General features: G+C 41.5%; 1 protein-coding gene across 1 annotated transcript in view; it reads right to left on the minus strand.

The window, feature by feature from the left end:
* The window catches only part of GALNT9 (polypeptide N-acetylgalactosaminyltransferase 9), a gene marked incomplete at its 5' end in the record, with an annotated part of 158,416 nt that extends 155,445 nt beyond the window's left edge, over positions 1-2,971 (minus strand). Inside the window, one exon of the mRNA XM_082007487.1 lies at positions 2,731-2,971. Within this exon, the coding sequence (XP_081863613.1) occupies positions 2,731-2,971 (241 nt within the window). The remainder of the gene's footprint in view (positions 1-2,730) is intronic.
* Between the last annotated feature and the right edge of the window lie 16,816 nt (positions 2,972-19,787).

Genomic DNA, 19,787 nt, shown 5'->3' on the forward strand with positions numbered 1-19,787 from the left:
ACTTTCAAATAACATTTCTTTGATTGCATGAAAATAAATAAGTGTGACAGAAAATTCTGTACAGCTGCAGCTGCAGGGCTGGTCTCTCACAGAATTGTCTTTCTGTTGCACCAGATCTTCAATAGAGTCCCTAGAAAATCCAGTTAAGGTCTTAACAGTTCAGGACTAATCCAAATAGAAAAGAAAAATGAAATAAAAGATCACTGAGACTTTATTATCAAAAATACAAGATACTTAATTAATAGGTGGCTCTAAATTTCTAATCTCAAAACAGAAAGGAACAAGAGAAGAAAATTGAAATACTGATCTGGACAGACCTACCATAATAATAATAATAATAATAATATTGAGCTGGACTCAAACTCCTGCTTGCAGGAGTTCTGGGTATGCAAGGAATTCATATTCCTTATGAATAAAATCTGTCTACCCATGTCTGTCTCTTCCTAGAAAAGTGACTTTGACCCACCTCATTAAAAAGTAAGATCCAAGAAGGCCTCAGATAACTCTCTAACCTTGTGATAAAGCAGTATACAGGATAATGTCTGAGAAACCTTGCACAACACTAGGATGAAACTGTACAGCTCCAGAGCAGACAGAGTGCTTGTGTAACACCAGTCCGTCCAGGAGACATGGTAGGGCATTGTCACAGACAGGCTCCCTTGAATCTCAATGCCCATTAATGGCATAAGTAATGAGACGTATTAAAAATGGAATGCCAGTGAGCTAAACACCAACATAGATGCTTGATCCTGATTTCACTTACAGTAATGCAACTCTGATGATTTCAGTGAAGCACCTCCTAATTTTTTAGGACTTCTCGGTTTTGTTGCCAGAGGATGGGGGGGAAAAAAAAAAAGAAGAAAGTGACAAAGTTATCCTTTCACAATAATGTTGAGATAATTAATCTGTGTTCATGTAACACTGTGTAATAAAAAAGAAAACGTGTCAGAGAGAAACTGAAGGGAAACGAATAGGAAATTTGAACAGCTCAGCTTGAAAAACTTTCTGTATTTTCCTGTGTAAGAACTTCCAAGAAGAAGAAATTGCCTACAGTGTTCATCACGACCTGAAGAAGCAACACAACATTTAAGCTCAAGTAATTTCATTGTGAAGTTCCATATCCAATAAACCAAATTAAAGAAGAAAAAGAAAAAAAGTCTCCCAAATACAGCCATACTTTACAGAGAACTGCTTGTTTGCTTTGAAGCCAAAGTCATTATGTGCAATGGTTTCTGCCTAGTACATTAAGGACTCCTGCTGATTCTCCAGGGGTGCTGCGCTGAGATGAACCCAGAGCAGGTAAATCCCACCCAAAGTCCCACCTACGAACAACACCAAGAACAAATCAATTCGGGCCAAAAAAACCCATTCATTTGAGCTATGATGGATATAGCTCGGGGACTGATCTAATTTAGTTTGGGAACTCTATGGCTTTGTTGAATTTGGGAAGAGGATTTCCCTCTTAAATCCTACATTCTTCAAAACTGTTCCAAAATATGGTTAGGAAACACAGCTGTTGATGCTTTCCCTCTAATTCATGAATGTGTATTTTTGTGACTAACACCCACACTCCACATTCCCCTTCTCTCTCCCCTGTTTATACAGATGAGCGCGTAAGGGGATGCCTGTTCTATAACACTTGCTGGCATAGACTGCATATTACCGTAACTGTCTAACCTACTTGGATTTATACATTCATTCCAAAAGCAGTAATAGGAAATATACTTTGTCCTAACCCTCCTATTTGTCTGTATTTTAAGACCACAGTAGCCTTTGCTAAATCAATGTTACGAGTAAGATTTTCACAAGCAGCCTAGAAGCACATTTGGTATACTTAAACATATTTGCACTGGAAGTTTTATTTGGTGCTAGACACTAAATGTTACATTTATATTATAATTTCATGTAAAGTTCACTCCTTCAGCCTCTTCTTGTCTAAAGCACTGATGTATTTAATCACATACTTATTTCTTTGATGTTCCACATTTAGAACTTTATGAAGCTATGCAAATACAAATGCATTTGTTTTGAAGATTTAGTTTCTGTATGAAACATTAGTTGTTCTGTACCAACTTTTATAGCTTAGGCTGTTCCAACTACCATGGAAGGGCTCTTTGCTTACCTACCAAGATTTTTCAAGGCTGGTGAACTAGAACAGTATGTCATAAAAAGAAGTGGTGGATGCTTCCCCTCCTCGCCAAAGATAATATCAAATTTAAATGGCAAAGTCATTAAGAAAACATGTGGGTGCTATGTTTAAATAGACCATTAAAAGTACACAGCATATGAACTCAGTAGACTGTTTTTAAACTAGTTCTGAGACCAAGTATATGACTTCCAGCTCTATCCGAAGAGTGTATTTGCTATACAAACACCTATCCATGCAGAGTTAATATTCAGGCACACTGTAAAATCTGGTACAGTTTGCAGGGACTTCCACCGATCCTTAAAGCCATGAACTCTGCAGCCTCCTTAACTTTGTATCTATTGGGAAGTCCTGACTTTGGACGGAGAGTTGGCAAGGGGGATTCAGCAGATCTCTCCAGCAAAACCCAGCAGCCACCTCTTTCCCTTCATTTTCAGCATGTCAGCTGTGGGGTCAGTGCATATGGTACCCCAGCTGCCCTCCCCAGCGGGCAGGCACTTTGGGTGCTCGTCCCCTATCTGCAGCACCTCCCAGAGCACAGGGCACCTGGGACTGGTGCTGCGTCCCCGCCCAGCCCTCCGTACCATTTAGCTGGTTGTAGACCACTTCCTCCAGGTGGTCCAGGCGCTGCAGGATGGACTCCCTGTCGGCCAGGCTGCCCACTTTGCCGCCGCGGCTCCTGGCCCGGCGGTCCGCGCTCCGGACAATCTGCACCAGCTCCTGGGAGCGGTCCTGGATCCTGCAGTAGACGGAGAAGAGGATGATGCCCACGAAGACCAAGATGTTCACCGTCAACAAAGTTTTGATTTTCCGTGCCACCGCCATGGGAGCCGCCGGCGCGGTGGCGGGGGGCACATCAAGGCGCGGCGGTCGGCGGCCTGGCGGCCACCCGGCGACGGGGCGCGCCCGGGGCGCGGAGGGGCGCGGAGCGGAGCTGTCCTTCAGCACCGCCGCGCCGCTCCCCGCCCGGCGCCCGCCTTCGCCCCGCGGGGGCCGCGCAGGGGCGGGTTGGGCGACATGGAGCGCGGGGCCGCGCAGGGAGCGCGGGGCGCGGAGCCGAGCCGCTGCTGGCTGCGGAGCCGCCACCGCCGCCGCCTCTCCCCCTCCGGCGGCTCCCGCTCGCACGCCCTCGCTCCCCGCCGCCCCAAACGCAGAGCGCCGGTGCGGAGTGACGTGCTCCGGGGGATCTCATCTACATGCACACGGTGGAGCCGCCGTGCCGCGCCGCGCCGCCCCGCCCGCCGCTCCCCGCCCCGCGGCCCGGCCCTGCCGGGGCCGCCGCCCGCCTCCGGGCCCCGCGGTGCGGCGCAGGCCCTCGCCGCTGGATTTCAGTGCGACGGTTGGGTGAAGGGGCCAGTGGAGTTGCGTGCTTCTTTCCCACGGGAGACACCAGTGGCCATTTTCTCTTCATTGCCCACCTAGAGGGCCCTTATTCTGCCCAAGCATCGCTAACAGGCAGCTCCTGAGAACAGACGGGACGAAGCTCGTCCTTGTCTGTGGGTGCAGCCCCTGGAGGTGATGATGTCCCGCCCGCTTCAGTGCTGGAAAGAAGCTGAACGAAGTTCCCACGCTCCCAGCAAGAGGCAGAGCTGGTCACACACTCAGCTCCGTGGATTTCCTATGAGCCACTTCCTACCTGGAAGTGACGTGGCTGGGACACATCCACATGCATGAGAAGTTCTTCCCAAGCACACACAGAATCATAGCACAGTTTGGGTTGGAAAGAACCTTTAAAGGTCATCTAGTCCAACCCCCCCTGCCATGAGCAGGAATATCTTCAACTAGACCAGGTTGGTCAGAGCCCCATGCAACCTGACTTTGAATCTTTCCAGGGATGGGGCATCTACCACCTCTCTGGGCAACCTGTCTCAGTGTTTCACCACCCCCACAGTGAAAAATTTCTTCCTTATATCTAATCTAAATCTACCCTCTTTTAGTTTAAAACCATTACACCCCTTGCCCTATTGCTACAGGCCCTGCCAAAAAGCCTGTCCCCATCTTTCTTATTAGGCTCCCTTTAAGTACTGGAAGGCTGCAAAAAGGTCTCCCCAGAAGCTTCTCTTCTCCAGGCTGAACAACCCCAACTCTCTCAGCCTGTCCTCACAGGAGAGGTGTGCCATCCCTCTGGTAATTTTTGTGGTCCTCCTCTGGACCCACTCCAACAGGTCCATGTCTTTCCAATCATAGAATCATCGATAGGTGGAAAAACGCAGCCTAGGCCCTTACTCTCAAACACACATCCAGCGACTGCTGAAGAATTACCAAGATCTCTAAGCTTGATACCTATGGACATTAAATAAGCCCTTTCAGCTGGCAGCTTCTCCATTCATGTTCACAGTGGTCCTCCTTTGTATAGCATCTCCCTTAGACGGTTGTATACCATAATATAATCCTGGTTGCGGGAATTTTTTTTCCTTTCATCTTTCCTTCTTGATTTCAGGAGCTGCCAAGCTCAAAATCCAGCAAAAGTTACCACCTCCCTGAATTTACTATAACTTGGCAAGGCCTGCTCAGGTTCTCCGGAGGTATAAACTCTCCACTGCTGTCCTACCTCTGACCCTCCTCTTGTTCACCTTCCGCAAGGCACCTGAGGGTGCAGCTTGCTTGAGAAGACTTGTGTCTGCCTTACAGGAATGCTCCCCTTATCTTTTGGGGATCACCAATGAAACCTGTGTTGGAGGGATCAGCAGCGCAGAGAAGCCTAGACTAGAGTTTCACCATAATCTAGTCTTATACTGACCAAAAGATGCCACAGGTTTCTACTGTGTCACCTCTTGCAAATAGGTATGTCTCTATAGAAATATGTACAGGATTTGGTTACTCTCAGTCAGCTCAGCAGAAGCAGCTCAGAACCTGCAATCTTCCAGTATTTTGATTATTTTAGTAGTATTCTTACTGCAAGTCTGTCATAGCATTATGTTTTCCCGGAAAATACCAATTTGGCTTAAGAAAATGTATTGAACCAATGCTCAAGTGTAGCTTATTAGATGTCTCCACAGCATTTAATATATTATAGCCACACCTGCTGGTCTTGATATGGTTAAGAATCTGTTAGATCATTATTTCCATTATAAACTCCAAGTTCACAAGCTGGCCACAAGAATTCAGTTTGGATTCTGACATGAGTGTATCATTTGTCCCAAGACTTGTAAAACACTTTCGACTATCTCAGAGAGTTTACCAAATTTGGATTTTTTTTTTCATATCATTGAAAGAGCTCATTTAAAACTGTAAAGACATGATGTCATCCATGATTGACTTAGGTCAAACAGTTACTTCCTTTTGCTAAGTAAATGTTCTTAAATGATCAGCTTAAAATAGTCTATGGTGTGTACAGAAAAGCATGAGAATATGCTTACATGGCTGAAACCTCACCCAACACCATTCAAATAATAGCTAGCTCTTATAGATGACTTCATTCAGAGATCTCAAAGCAAGTTACAGAAGATATACAATTAGACCTAACTGAAGAATGGCAGTAGTGTTTTTTGAAAAATTTCAGGTCAGAAAATGTATTTTCTTTTTGCATTGGAACAAAACCAAAAAGCTTTGAAATACTTTCACACGAACAGCATTGAGCTGAAGCCACTGTTTCCTGCCCAAAAGGGTCAGGTTTCCAATTTTTCTTCCCTCAGAAAGGCTTATATTGCCAAAAGAAAACTAGATCAAAATCAATGTATGCAACATCTGGATTTCAGTGAAAATGCCTTTGTTGAAACCATAGCAATCATCTCTGATTGCTGACCCATCTTACAAATGGGGAACATGGGAAGGCATTAGTAACTTGTTCCAAATCAACGGAACAAGCCAGAGGCAATGCTGCGAACCCATTCCAAATCACAAATCCAGTTTCTCTCTCTCTCACTATTACTCTCTTACTAATTTTTACTCCTACTCATCTCCATAGGGCTCGTATTTTCACTCCTATCAGCCAAGATGGATTAGGAAGCTGCTATGAAGAAACATCAAGATACTGTGCATTCAAATGACAGTCTATCATACTCTTTACATGTCCCTGCTATCACTGTGCTCAGCCAGAATAAACACCTGGATGAAGGACAGCTGGCTGAAGATGAAGATGATGTTAAGTAGCCTCAGGTAAAGACTCTAAAAATACAGTCAGCACTCTAAAATAGCCATCTGTCATAGGCATCTATATGGTAATGACGTTTTATTGCCTTGGGGCACTTCTGGGCCGCTACTGGACTGTCAAATAGCTAAAGCTGCAATGATAACAACAGCATAAAAACCCAAACCTTGCTACTGTCTGTAGCTACCTTGCTACTCCTTGAAATGGGCTTGGTCCTGTACAATGTTGATCTTACAACAGTTATCTTTGCTTCTGTTGACTCTTCGTTACTTCAGAACACTCCATCTTGGCGCAAAGATGGTGATACACAGGAAAACTTCAGTTGCTTCTGCATTTGCAATCCTGTTCTCCTTAGCTGCTGAGGTCAAATGTAGTAAATTTCACTTCAAACAACACAGAACTAAAAAATTTTGAAAAGAATATTCAGTAAAGCATCAGTCTTACAGCCATTGTCTGTAGAGCCCATTGTGCAACTAATCAAGGCAACGGACTCCAAGTCAACCTGACCCCAGCTTATTTGGAGCTACTAACCTCAACCAATACAGAGGCACTAGATTTTTTTTACCAGCTAGTGAAAACGGTAGGTTGTGCAGCAACTGAATATGACCAAGATACCCATCATCATCTAGACATTTCCCAAATTCATGTTTCCCCAAAAGTGATCAGAAAAAGTTATAAAAGAAGACCATGTCAGACCTACAAAGTACCGTCTCTATAGCAGAGGCCTTGGAATCACCATGCCTTCTGTTGAACAGTCCCAGGTATAGTGGGTATCTATTCAGATAACCAATATGAGTTTCAATTTTTTATGAGATGTTTTCTGTTGAATTTCATTTTAATGTCCCTAGAAGGAGATGGAGGAATTGGCTTGCTGATCAAACAAAATAAGTAAGATTTTACTTTTGGGGAGAGGTGAGAAGAGGAGAGGGTGATTGAAAAAGTGCTTGAAAGTTTTTTGAATTTTAAAAAGCTTAGACTGAAAAAAAATATTGAATTCAAGTTAATAACCATAAAATCATTCCCAGCTGCTTTTCCAAAAGGACACAAGACTGATTTACCATATCTAAAGAGACATACCTTTCTGATCATTCTATTGCAGGATATGAGACATTTGCAAGAATGAATAATGTGTAGAAGGGAAGACTTTGATGTTTAAGGTATTTGAACACTAGCTTTAAAGAAAAAAACAAAACCCACAGACAAAATATTATGCCAGTGATGATCTGCAATTGTAGATTCCAGGTGTAGTTATTCACACACACGAACGTCACCTACCATTTTCTTAATGAAATGCCAACTGCATTTACTAGCCCATCGCTTAGACTTTTAATACAGTCTAATATTTTGCTACTTTAAGTAGTACTTATTTAGAAGTACACAGCAACAAAAACAGACAACAAAGTCTAAGATCTCTTTTAAATTACCCAGATATACAGAACTGAGGCCCTCATCCTGTTGCAAAGAGGTATTGCAGCCCATCAAATAATCGTGCAATTTAGTATTTGCAGCCTCCTTCTTAATATAGTTCCAGCAGACTCTGTAAGAAGAGATTTGAACAAACACGATGTTTGCATGAAGTTGCATGAAGTTTTTTGCAAAAGCAGCTAGCAAGTTAGGAAAGAAATAAATAAGGAAGCCTCAACTGTCTCATACTTGAGATGTTTCCAACCAGCCTCTCATCTTTTCTGCTGCAGCTTTGGAGAAGATGGCAAGCTGGTATTCTAGTGTCATGAGAAGGCCAATAGCCAAACTATTCCTCTTGCAACAAGACTCTGCCAGGTCCCTGAGGCTTCACACTGCCGCTCTGCTCACGTTGATGTAGAGGTTTTGGAGCATGTTCACAGTTGACCAAATGCCTGTTATTGCTAGCATAGAAGTGCTGTGGCCAGGTAAGGCAGAGAGAGGAATCCCCATCCTGGTACCCATCTCACTGTATTAAAAAGGCTGGAAGGGCCCAAAAGCCATGAGGGATTTCCATGCAGTGATTCTGTGCTGGGGCCATTTAGTGTTGGCTCAGAAAGTAAACGTGTATGGTGACTGGACAGCCCTACTTACTTTACTTAGAGGAGAATGACAACACAGTGTGCTGTGCTGTGGTCTCAACCAAGACGAATGTGTTTACTTTAGTAAGATGACCTCTCTGCTACACTTACTACAGACCAGATGCCATAAGTGTTTATTAGTGTGATTCATTCATAACGAGCAGACCTATTCAAAGCAGTAGGCACAACACAGGGATTAAATATTCACAAGAATAGCCTAGAGGTGCTGAATTTTAACTTCATCTTGAGGGTGGTTCCAAATCAAATGAGATGCCTTAAAATCTGAACAGATGTTTCAGAAATTATATATATAGAGAGATATATATCTCCTTTTAATTTTGGCAGTATTAGTCACTTATTAAGGTTATACACACGTTTCCTAAATGGAATTTTGTGATGCTTCCTTCTAAAAGTGCAGCAATTCCCACTTGCACATGGGACAGTTCTTCAAATGTACTGCACTCTGTTCTAGCACCTGTTGCTGCAACACAAACATGCACTACCCATATAGTCCTCATATTGTATTAAAACTACAGGTTGACTCTCAGAGAGGATTAATAGTACACAGCAAAATTGCAGGCAGATCTGCGTCTTTCATGCTTGTGATATTGTGCTGATGTCCACACTGTAGTAAATAGCACACAGATAAAACCCAACAATTATCCAAGCACACATTAAAAAAACCCCAATAAATCTGTTATTGTAAAAACAGAATATAAATAACTGCCAAGACTAAAATATTAAACCCACATGCTTACATTTTACAAAGCTCTAATTTATTACATTAACAATAAACATTATTATAAACAAATAATAATATAAACATTACAGGTCTCACCAATTTTAATAAGAATGACTTGAGCTCCTACCTTTTTTAAAATCCAACTGCATAGTCCTTTATCCATTTTCTATTATTATCTCCTACTGTAATTTCAGAATAGGTGCTTGTTTGCTAGGAGAGGATTATCAATATTCACCATGATAAAAGATTATTTGCATGGTCTTACATTTACTCCATGCAACAACAGAAAAAAATACTTGAGGACCTCATCTCCCACAAATGGCAGAGAGGCTCAGTCCATCTATGCCTCAGAAAGGGAAGGTGGTTGGAGCGGGCCTGACAGCTGCTGCACTGGGACCCTAGGTTGCAGACTAGTGTTTGTGATAACCATCATAACTTACCGTAAGGAATTTCAGAGGTACTGTGACAGGATAGAGAGAGACTCTCACGCTGGAAGTAAGTCTGGAAAGTTTTCAAGGATAGCTTCTATGTTCTTGAGAGTTCCAGTAAAGAAAATAAATGTGCAAGAGATACAGAAATATAATTTAATATCCAGATATTACAGATACAGAAATTACCTCATTATACTCCTTGAAATCCACTTTTGTTTATTCCCATTGCCAGAAAACTTACAAAAACCTAAACAACGGCTGGGCTGGCTGCATGCTGAGACTTCTGCTTTTCATACTGACCAATATTGTCTTCTGGTTCCCTGTGTTCCCTCTTCTGCTGCAGTCACTGTCTCTGCTCTCATAGTCTGTATAACCTTTAAAGCAGAGATTGCTTTTTGATACTACTGTTTTAAAAAAATAGTTCATGAATGGTGTTCCTAATCCCAGGAACAAATCAATCTTTGGCTTTATCTGTCAGTTGATGTCTATGGACTATGACTCTGAGTTCCTCCTTGGAATCCACTTGTCTCATTTCCACTTTTACCCTTAAACAGCCAATCTTATGGTAAAAGAATTTTCATTCAGCTCTTTTATTAGTATTTAATCAAATATTATCTCAGGCAGAAAACACTGTCCAGATCAAGTTTTATATTAAGGCATGTTTTTAACATAGCTGTGCTTTAGGTAGAAGTCTGTTTACTGAAAGGACTGGCAAAAAGAAGTGGGCTTTCTCAGATGTTGAACATAACAGCTCTTCACAGAACCACAGAATCACTAAGGTTGGAAAGCACCTTCAAGATCATCAAGTCCAACCATTAATCCAGCGCCACCATGCCCCCTAAACCATGTCCTGAAGTGCCACATCTACACGTTTTTTGAACACTTCCAGAGATGGTGACTCCACCACCTCCCTGGGCAGCCTGTTCCATGCTTGACCACCCTCTCGGTGAAGAAATTTTTCCTAATATCCAATCTAAACCTCCCCTGGCGCAACTTGAGGCCATTTCCTCTCGTCCTATTGCTGGTTACTTGGGAGAAGAGACCAACACCCTCGTCGCCACAACCCCCTTTCAGGTAGTTGTAGAGAGTGATAAGGTGTCCCCTCAGCCTCCTCTTCTCCAGACTAAACAACCCCCATTCCCTCAGCCGCCTCCCGTAAGACTTGTGCTCCAGACCCCTCACCAGCTTTGTTGCCCTTCTCTGGACATGCTCCAGCACCTCAGCATCCTTCTTGTAGTGAGGGGCCCAAAACTGAACACAGTATTCAAGCTGCGGCCTCACCAGTGCCGAGTACAGGGGCACAATCACTTCCCTACTCCTGCTGGCCACACTATTTCTGATACAGGCCAGGACGCTGTTGGCCGCCTTGGCCACCTGGGCACACTGCCGGCTCACATTCAGCTGGCTGTCAACCAGCACCCCCAGGTCCTTTTCTGCCGGGCAGCTCTCCAGCCACTCCTCCCCAAGCCTGTAGCGTTGCATGGGGTTGTTGTGGCCAAAGTGCAGGACCCTGCACTTGGCCTTATTAAACCTCATACAGTTGGCCTCTGCCCATCGATCCAGCCTGTCCAGATCCCTCTGCAGAGCCCTCCTACCCTCCAGCAGATCAACACTCCCACCCAGCTTGGTGTCATCTGCAAACTTACTGAGGGAGCACTCGATCCCCTCATCCAGATCATCAATAAAGATATTGAACAAGACCGTCCCCAGAACCGAGCCCTGGGGAACACCGCTTGTGACCGGCCGCCAGCCAGATTTAACGCCATTCACCCCAACTCTCTCGGCTCGGCCATCCAGCCAGTTCCTCACCCAGCGAAGAGTAAACCCGTTCAAGCCACGAGCCGCCAGTTTCTCCAGGAGAATGCTGTGGGAGATGCTGTCAAAGGCTTTACTAAAGTCCAGGTAGACAACGTCCACAGTCTTTCCCTCATCCACTAGGCGGGTCACCTGGTCATAGAAGGAGATCAGGTTGGTCAAGCAGGACCTGCCTTTCATGAAGCCATGCTGGCTGGGCCTGATCCCTTGGTTGTCTTGCACATGCCCTGTGAGCACTCTCAAGACTCAGTGGCACTAAAAAGCTGGAAGGATGTTGGTCCCTGTTCAATCCAGCCAAAAACCTATCAAAAAGCTGAATATTATCACTGGCTTAGAATAGTTACAAATATTTTACTACTGGAATTGCACTGAATTCAGTAGGGTACATTAATCTTTGGCCATCATTGTCATAGTCCCAGTTCTGTCCTGAGGTACAGGCTTGTGGACTTCTGCAGGTATTTGCCCAGGCTGATCCACTTGTAGGAAAAGAGCCTCATACAATATTCATTACTTACTTGTCTCTGTCTTGATGCACATTATTAAGAGATGCATGGCCTGCCAGCAAAATCTTCACAACAAAATTAAGAAACACAGCCACTCATCATGTCAAAGTCATAAGAGATTAAATATTCTAAGTGCAGCAGCACAGGGGTAAATCAGTATTGTTACCTTCTGACCCCCAGAGCTGCACCCAGTGCTGGCTTTAAACAATAAAAATAATGAGATTTTTAGAATCCATTTATTTTGAAACAACAACTGGCAGCTTGAAAGAAGAAAACATGTTTTGGCAAATAAAGTTGACATTGACATTTTTAGCAAAGACTAGCTGTACGGTGGCTTGTCACTGGGCAAATCTGAAGAATCACTGCTGCCTCTGATATATGTTTTTCACAGGGACAGTGCATGTGTGAGTAATAAAGAACATTTAGTACAGTTTGTATCTGCCTTTAACAGAGATGTTCAGAATATTTAAATAGAAACCAAACTGTTTCTAGCATTAAAGTCTTCTATGCATTTTTAAATAGTATCATCTTAAAAAAATAATAAGAAAAAAGCTGATGTATGGTGAAGTTCCATCCTAAAATCTATGCTAGTGAGAAGCCCTAACAGATGGAAGAAGGATGACAAAACCAAACTCACATAGTTGAGTTGAATTCCCAAATATTCCCACTAAAGGACAAAGTCCCATTAAAAAAAAAAAAAAAAAAGCACACCTCCAAAACTGTTAAACACATTTGAAAATGAGCCTGTCAGTGGAAAAGAACACTTAAGACTATATTGGACTACGCAAATGCTTAAAGAACTGTTATGGTCATTCCTGTTCCAGACCACACAACTTCTCTAGTTTTCACTTTCTCCATCTGAAAACTGGGGACAGCTTGACATAAGGGAAGTGGCAGAATTTGCTTTTATTAATCTTCATCTCAATTGATTTAGATACCATATGCTGCTTAAAACAAATAAAAGTCCAAAACAAGAAAAACATGGAAAACCAACAGATCTACTACAAGGCACCGAAAGAGCCAACATGTTGAGGAGTGCTGCAAGTATACAGAGACATGTAGGTATGACATGCACAGATATTCATAACCCTCTTAGCTGTAGATGCTGGGAAGACATTCTCCATTATTCATTAATTCTATGGCAAGCAGATATATTAAGAATTTTTCCCCTCTTAATTAATCTTGCTCCGGGCTGTGAAGTTGAAAAGCTTCATTTATTTATGCGATTTTTTATATATTTACTTATTTTGAGGGAAAAGATTTCTCACAAAAATCCTCCACAATGAAACTGTAGTGTCAAAGCCTCTGGCCAAGCTCGCAAGCCTTTCAGAGTGCATATGCCTTTAGCCACTACATCATGATATATAATTGCACATACAGAACACTTACTGCTTTTGATACTAAATACAGGGAGATATTTTATGTCGGTGGCTTGATTTTCCCAAGTACAGCCATTAATACCAGCCATAAAGGACAGATCATATTCCACATATATAAAGGAAACATGAAATGGAAAGAATCAGGTCTGTAGTTTTCTTTATGCTATTTATTATTATATATTATATCCAACATGTGTCCAGTTGTATCAGCTCACAAAAATTTCCTGACAGGAAATCCTTTGATGTCTATTGAGCTGCTTTTGCTTTACATGAACCAAAGACAAGCAACAAGCAGTGAATAGGCTGCCTAGTGCTGAGCAAAGCTTTTGCTGGTGCTGGTTGTTCCCTTCCACCCCTTGGGCACACAGGTCCCTGGGAGGATACGCCTTGACAGGCCTATCTGAGCACCTACCTTGGCTTAAAATAGCATGGATCTACCTTGGCTCAAAATACAGGGGTTTCAATTTCTGTTTAACAGAGATAATGTTGCACTGAGCAAGCACTACTGCTTGTTAGCATGCTTTGTTCAACACAATTAGTACGGTATCCTGCCAGAGTAAATACTAAAGGATAGCTCAGGTGATAGACTGAGGTTATTCAACTTTTGACAAAAGGTTAGGGCAATTCTCTTGAAACAGTAATTGCCTGTCACATGAAATACTGCAACTTCTTGAGCACATGAAAGAGGAAACCATAACATGAATTAGATTAGGGCAAGAGGAAACCAGAGGTGGGCAGGTTAATATAGTGGAATCTAATGGATTTACCAATAGACTCTAAGGTAGATTGCATACTAGATTAAAAGAAAATTGGCCTAGATTAAAAGAAAGTTAATTAAAATCTCAAATTCATCTGATATGTCTATAGCTAAAATAACTGAGGCTGGTTTCTTCCTAGGTCTTAAGAATTCTTGTAGTCAATACTTGCATAAGGAACTTCTGTGGTATCACAAAGAAGGGCCTCAGAGGATTTGGCATGGGATGTTTTTTCACGTGAGCCAAAATAAGACTGAATGGCATAGGAAGAATAATGTATTTCTAGGGGTGACAACATTCACTACACCATAAAAAAAGACCCACAAGTGACTATAGAACAGGTCTTACCATTGGCTTAAATGGTCACAGACACAACTACTCGTTACTATGAAATTCATTCTGCTGATGAATCCTTCAGTCTGTATTTTACAATCCCCTTTTTCCCCCTGTGGCTCTTTCCCAAACTTGTTCTCAATGCTTCAGTGGAGCATTTATCTACAATGGGACCCTGATCTTGACTAGGATAGTGAGACGCTTCCATCTGACATATAATATATAAAGACAAATAATCGTGGGCAGCAGTGATAAGAATAGCACATCTTTATAACATCCACTCTATGTGTGACATAAATGAATACATCAGATTACTCTTAAAATAGCCTACTCTAAAATTAGGTAAGTGAATACTGCCACGTAACACTATAATACTAATGTAATTGGACGAGCTGGATATAAAGAGCAGATTTAGTCCTGAGAAAATCCTCTGCCTTGAAAATGTAAAGTCATGTAATTGCCACTAATTGTGCATAGCATCAGTGTAAATTCAAACATGAAAACTGAACAAGCAGTATTGAGTCTGACCTTTGTCAGGTAAGACCTTCATTTTAAAGAAAATCTGTATCAGAATCAGTGAACGTATGCTCTTTTACACCCACCCAGCTTTCCAAAGCATGCTGCAGACAACTACAAGGACAATTCTAAGATAAACATACCCCAAATTAATCTCAAATAAAGTGCAATTTCTGTGGCACGCACAACAGTTCTAAGACATGTCGTCGATCACTTTGTTCCTCAATTGCACAGTTGTCTGACCTTGCAGCATAGAGGGCAACCAGAAAGAAAAATTGTTCTTTAAATGCAGCTGACGAGAGCACCTGTGCAGAGCATGCTTACATGAGGGTTTTCTGGGCTGATGTGAGTAACTGAACCGTGGACTTCCAGGGATTATGGTAGGATAAAACTACTTAACTTGGAGCAGTAAGAGACTCACATTCCTGTGAGCACAACTGGACTGTTGTGTAATGAGCTGTCAATTCAGAAATGCCTGGTCTCCTGGCCAACAGACTAAGCAATATCCAGGGCTACATACATAGCCTCTGGCTGTTGAAGATGAAAGTCAGGTTCTACAGATGGGATCCACAAATAGTTTCACGTATTTGTAAGCTTAGCAAAGACAGGCATGCACAGCTGACAAAAAACCAACACTGTATGACATTTGACTTGTGCCATTGTCTGTGCATTTTATTACTGCAAAGCCTCAGAAATAAGATTTGGGGTGATTATTTTTCCTAAATACTTCTTTTGTGATTTTTACCACAAGAAATCATCTCATTTACCCACTTATCACAGGCAATTTGTTTGAGAGAGGTAGTCTTGGTTGACTCCAGCATTCACAAAACAAAAAAAGCAAACCCCCAAAACACTGTAAAGAGCCTTATCTACAACTGTAAGTCCTTACCGCTTTGTAACGTTTGGAACATCACCTTCAGGTCAGAAGAAAAGGCAGATGTTGTTATATGCCATCTGCTGCTACTGGTGTATCCTAACCCACTGGAGAACCATGCAGCATCTAAACAATGCCTGGGGTGCAGTGCAATATCAGTATTAAATCCCAGCCCAAGATCTAGCAATGCTATTGAATAACACCAAAAGGCAGGGCTGCACCTTGGGAAATCTCCTTACCAAAGACAGTATTAAAATCTCAGCCATAGGATAAGAAAGCCTTAAGAACTTGCAGCAAGTTACAACTGGCAAGAGTAAACCTTTAATCCACTTTTTGTACTCTGAAATCTCTCTCTCCAAGTTGTGGTACGTCGTAGCAAATCTGACAGTGTCTTAAAATGGTAAGAGAATTATGTGAATGCCTTTTATCCACTCCTCTAAATCATAGTAAATCCTACAGTAGATAATGCAGTTTTATAAAAATTCTTACCCTAATGGTAATTTGGGGGCTCAGGGGTGCAGAGAAGAGGGAAGACAAGAATCCTTTGTTTTAAGGAACGAAAATCTATATCTGATAGCCAATAAGACACTAAACACTGCCATGATGGACACAATTTGTTATGTTAGAGGAAAATTGCTTATTCTTTTGGGAATATGTTGTCACAAGCCAGCTGCTTACACTGGATTAGAAAAGGGAATTGGAAAATGCACAACCCAATTAAAAAGTAATGTTTTGTTTGCTTCTTGCAGTTCTTTTGCTCTTTCATACTAATTTCTTCTCTTTTTCATTTTCACTTAATTTAATATTAATATTGATATTCACAAATAAATCCCAAGGTTCATGTCTCTTTAAAATGCCTCTAGCATTTGTTTTCACATCATGGTCTGATCCTACAGCTGTAAATGGAGCTTCACCAGTTTCCAACAGCTCAGGATATAGCCCCAAACATTCCTCTGCTGGCTTCAGCAGGAGAAGGACAATCTCTGAACTTTCCATATCATCATACCAAAATGAAAAGGTGCTCCAACCTTTCATGCAAGGACACCCAAAAGAATCTATATCACTTTCACATAGATTTATAGAAAAGTTGAAAGAAGGATCATGCTGGAGGCAAGACAGAATAGGAATTTTTCTCTTGCTATGTGTTCCTCTGACAGCACAGGTTGGATATGGAATTGGCACATAACAGAATTACCAGTATGTTAACTCTACTACCATCTAGAAGGGTCCATCAAAATAACAAAGACAGTAACAGGTGATATTTTAAAGCAGCACAGAAATTCCAAAAAACCCAGTAGAACTGGCTCTAAAAACCTACAGAGACTTTACAAAATACTGATTTCAGATTTGCCAGATTTGACAGCAAATTCCCATTTTTTATCAAAGTGAAAAATGGAGCAAAATAAAATTACATTACTCAGGCCTGTGGACCTTTAAATTCCCTATTGCTTTTAGAAATAAGAAGCGTTTTAAAGATGCAAAGCACCAACTCTTCCTTGTTGAAGAGAAGAAAGAAATATAGTTATTTATTAGGTTCCTTTAAAACCTATGAGAAATTTTCAGACAAAAAGTTTGTGGCACTCCATTTATTCTTGCTTTCATGAAGTAACTTATACAGTTAGAAAAGAAATACAAACTTTCCACACTGAGCCAAAAGAAAAGGTTAAAAATGGAAAAGAAGAAACAGGAAAAAGAAAACCCTCCAAAAATATCATCTTGCACTTGTAGTATATTCACTTAGCCTTCAGATGGATAAATGTGTCCCACTGACACATCTATGACACTCCGAATAGTTTCAATCCTGATAACATCTCATTTTGGGAAGAAAAACTCGTAAAGAACAAGGAATCACTCAACATTTGTGTGCTTGCAAGTCCATTTTTTTGTTGTTGTTCATTTCTCTTCAGTCTACCCCAGCTAACACAGCTGTAATCTCCCAGCTGGGCCACCTGCCCCTGCAAACAGGCTCTTGGTGTGCTGGGGACCTACAGCACCCTTGAAAGCAATCTGGTGAGCTCACTGAGTGGAATGCATTTGAATTTTAGATTGCAGAATTCCCCCCATCTTTCAAGTGATTTTTGTTTGATGCTTGAAGTCAGGAAATTCAGCTGAAACTTAATTCTCTTCTTTGATTTACAGCAGCTGTGGATTAAGTACCTGATTTGGGACAGATTCAATTTTTTCCGCACTGAAAACAAACTAGGAGTTTTTCTTAAGGTTTGCATCTTGAATAATGGTTTTGTGTTTTTTATTGTATTACACCACTGTATTTTATTAGAAAGCAATAGCCAGCCCTTATTTCCTGGAAATTCAGCAGTGGTGCATTCACATGTTGTCAGAACATGGCAATGACTCAACAGCACTCTGTGCTCAAGATGCAAGGGGACAAGGGGCTTGGCTAAACCAGGAGATTATTTCATTAATTGAAAAACAGAATTTAGACACCCAAAAATGGGCCAAAAGCATTTATTGCAACTGTTAGTAGGATCTTTTCAAATGAACTTTAAAAGTGTTATTTTGTTTCAAAATTTTCACATCTTTCCACTCTTTTAAGTTTCACGTTTCTAAAGGACACCCTGATATGAAGTGGACCCAATTCTGACCCTAAAGAACTTCCCTTTTTTTTTTTTTTCATTCCAGTGAAAATGCTTAAAGAATGCATTTTGGATCTGGATATTTCTCTTCACCAGTGTTTTGATTCAGTCAACAAACAAACAAGAAAATCAGTTATTTGTATACCTCCAGTCTCCCTACTACAGTCTTCCTTTTTTAGAGTTTATAGGAGATAGCACACTTCAAAATAACCCACTCTGATTTGGGGCTTAGAGAAAAAGATGCTTAGTTCATATAAATCAATATCTCTTCAGTGAGGAATATGAAGCTGTGTGCTTTCATTCCAGGCTAGTAACCAACCTGTTTTTACTATCTCTGAAATGAGATAACTTTTTTGTTTGCAAATATATGCATTTCATTACTCAAAAATGGTTTACTTTAAAAGCATAATTAGAGAAAACATTAACGTAGTGTTTCCCTAAAAAAGGTGCACTGAAATGAACAAAGTATTAGAAGATAGGGATACCAGGCAGTACAAAAATAGGAACCCTTGACAAAAGACTAATGCTTTGAAAAGATAAAGGGAAGATCAATATGTTCCATCTTTATAGACTCTCATCTTGTATTCTCCTGTAGTCTCAAGTCAAAGCATACTTTTGTCTGTAGTCTAACAAAGGGTATTGGTGTTACAAAATGTACAGTCGTTCCTTCTTTACGCTCCCTGATAACTTGTCATTTATAATCAGTTTGAAATTCAAAACATCTTTTTCTTTACCTGGTTCCCTTTGCAGAACAGCTTACAACTAGCCACAGTATGGTACCTTGTTTGCCTGCATTTAAAAGGTTGTTTCCATTGTTTGGTTCCTCCCTGACAAGCTGTCTAGATGCACTGCCAACAATGGCCGGAGCAGAAAGCTGGGTGAAGAACAGATCTGTTTTGCTGATGGTTCTGCCATAATTCAATGGACAGTAAACTTAAAGCTACATTACACATTGAAGAGAAAAATACACCTCAAATATACCCAAAACTGCAGGTGAGGATGTGGCAAATCACCCCTCATTCACGAAAGCTACTAGTGTTATGTAATATTAGGGGTGGCACATCTGCACCAACGGCATGCTGTCTTGCAATAAGCAGCTGAAAACTGAGGCATCCAAATACAGAAGTCAAGCCTGGAGATTCAACTAAGCAGCCTGCTTTGTATTGCTCCTGAAAGTTATGAAAGGGAAATGTAAAGCACACTTCAGGGCAAGTGCAAACCACAGCTGCATAGCAATTTAAGATCAAAGCTCATTACGTGTCTCAGAGGTACCTAGACATGACAGCAATTACTTGTATATAGAGACCCTTTTCACCCAATTATCTGTATTTAAGATGTGCCTGTTTACAAGACGTCATGCAAGACAGAAAAGGAAGTATGAAATCACACTCGCTTCTTCCAGAATAACTTAAAATAGCTTCCCTGGAAATGCAAAGTCCCTGTGATATTCCCTGGTGTCTCAGTCAAGAAAGCTTTACAGAGTCCTTCCATGAAGTAGACTGTGGCCTCTCTGGTTGATAGCATTGGTATTCAGCACTATTTTGAGAATTTCTGAAGTAATTAGTTG

Source organism: Phaethon aethereus, assembly GCF_964289735.1.
Source record: "Phaethon aethereus genome assembly, chromosome: 17".
NCBI classification, from domain to species: Eukaryota; Metazoa; Chordata; class Aves; order Phaethontiformes; family Phaethontidae; genus Phaethon; species Phaethon aethereus.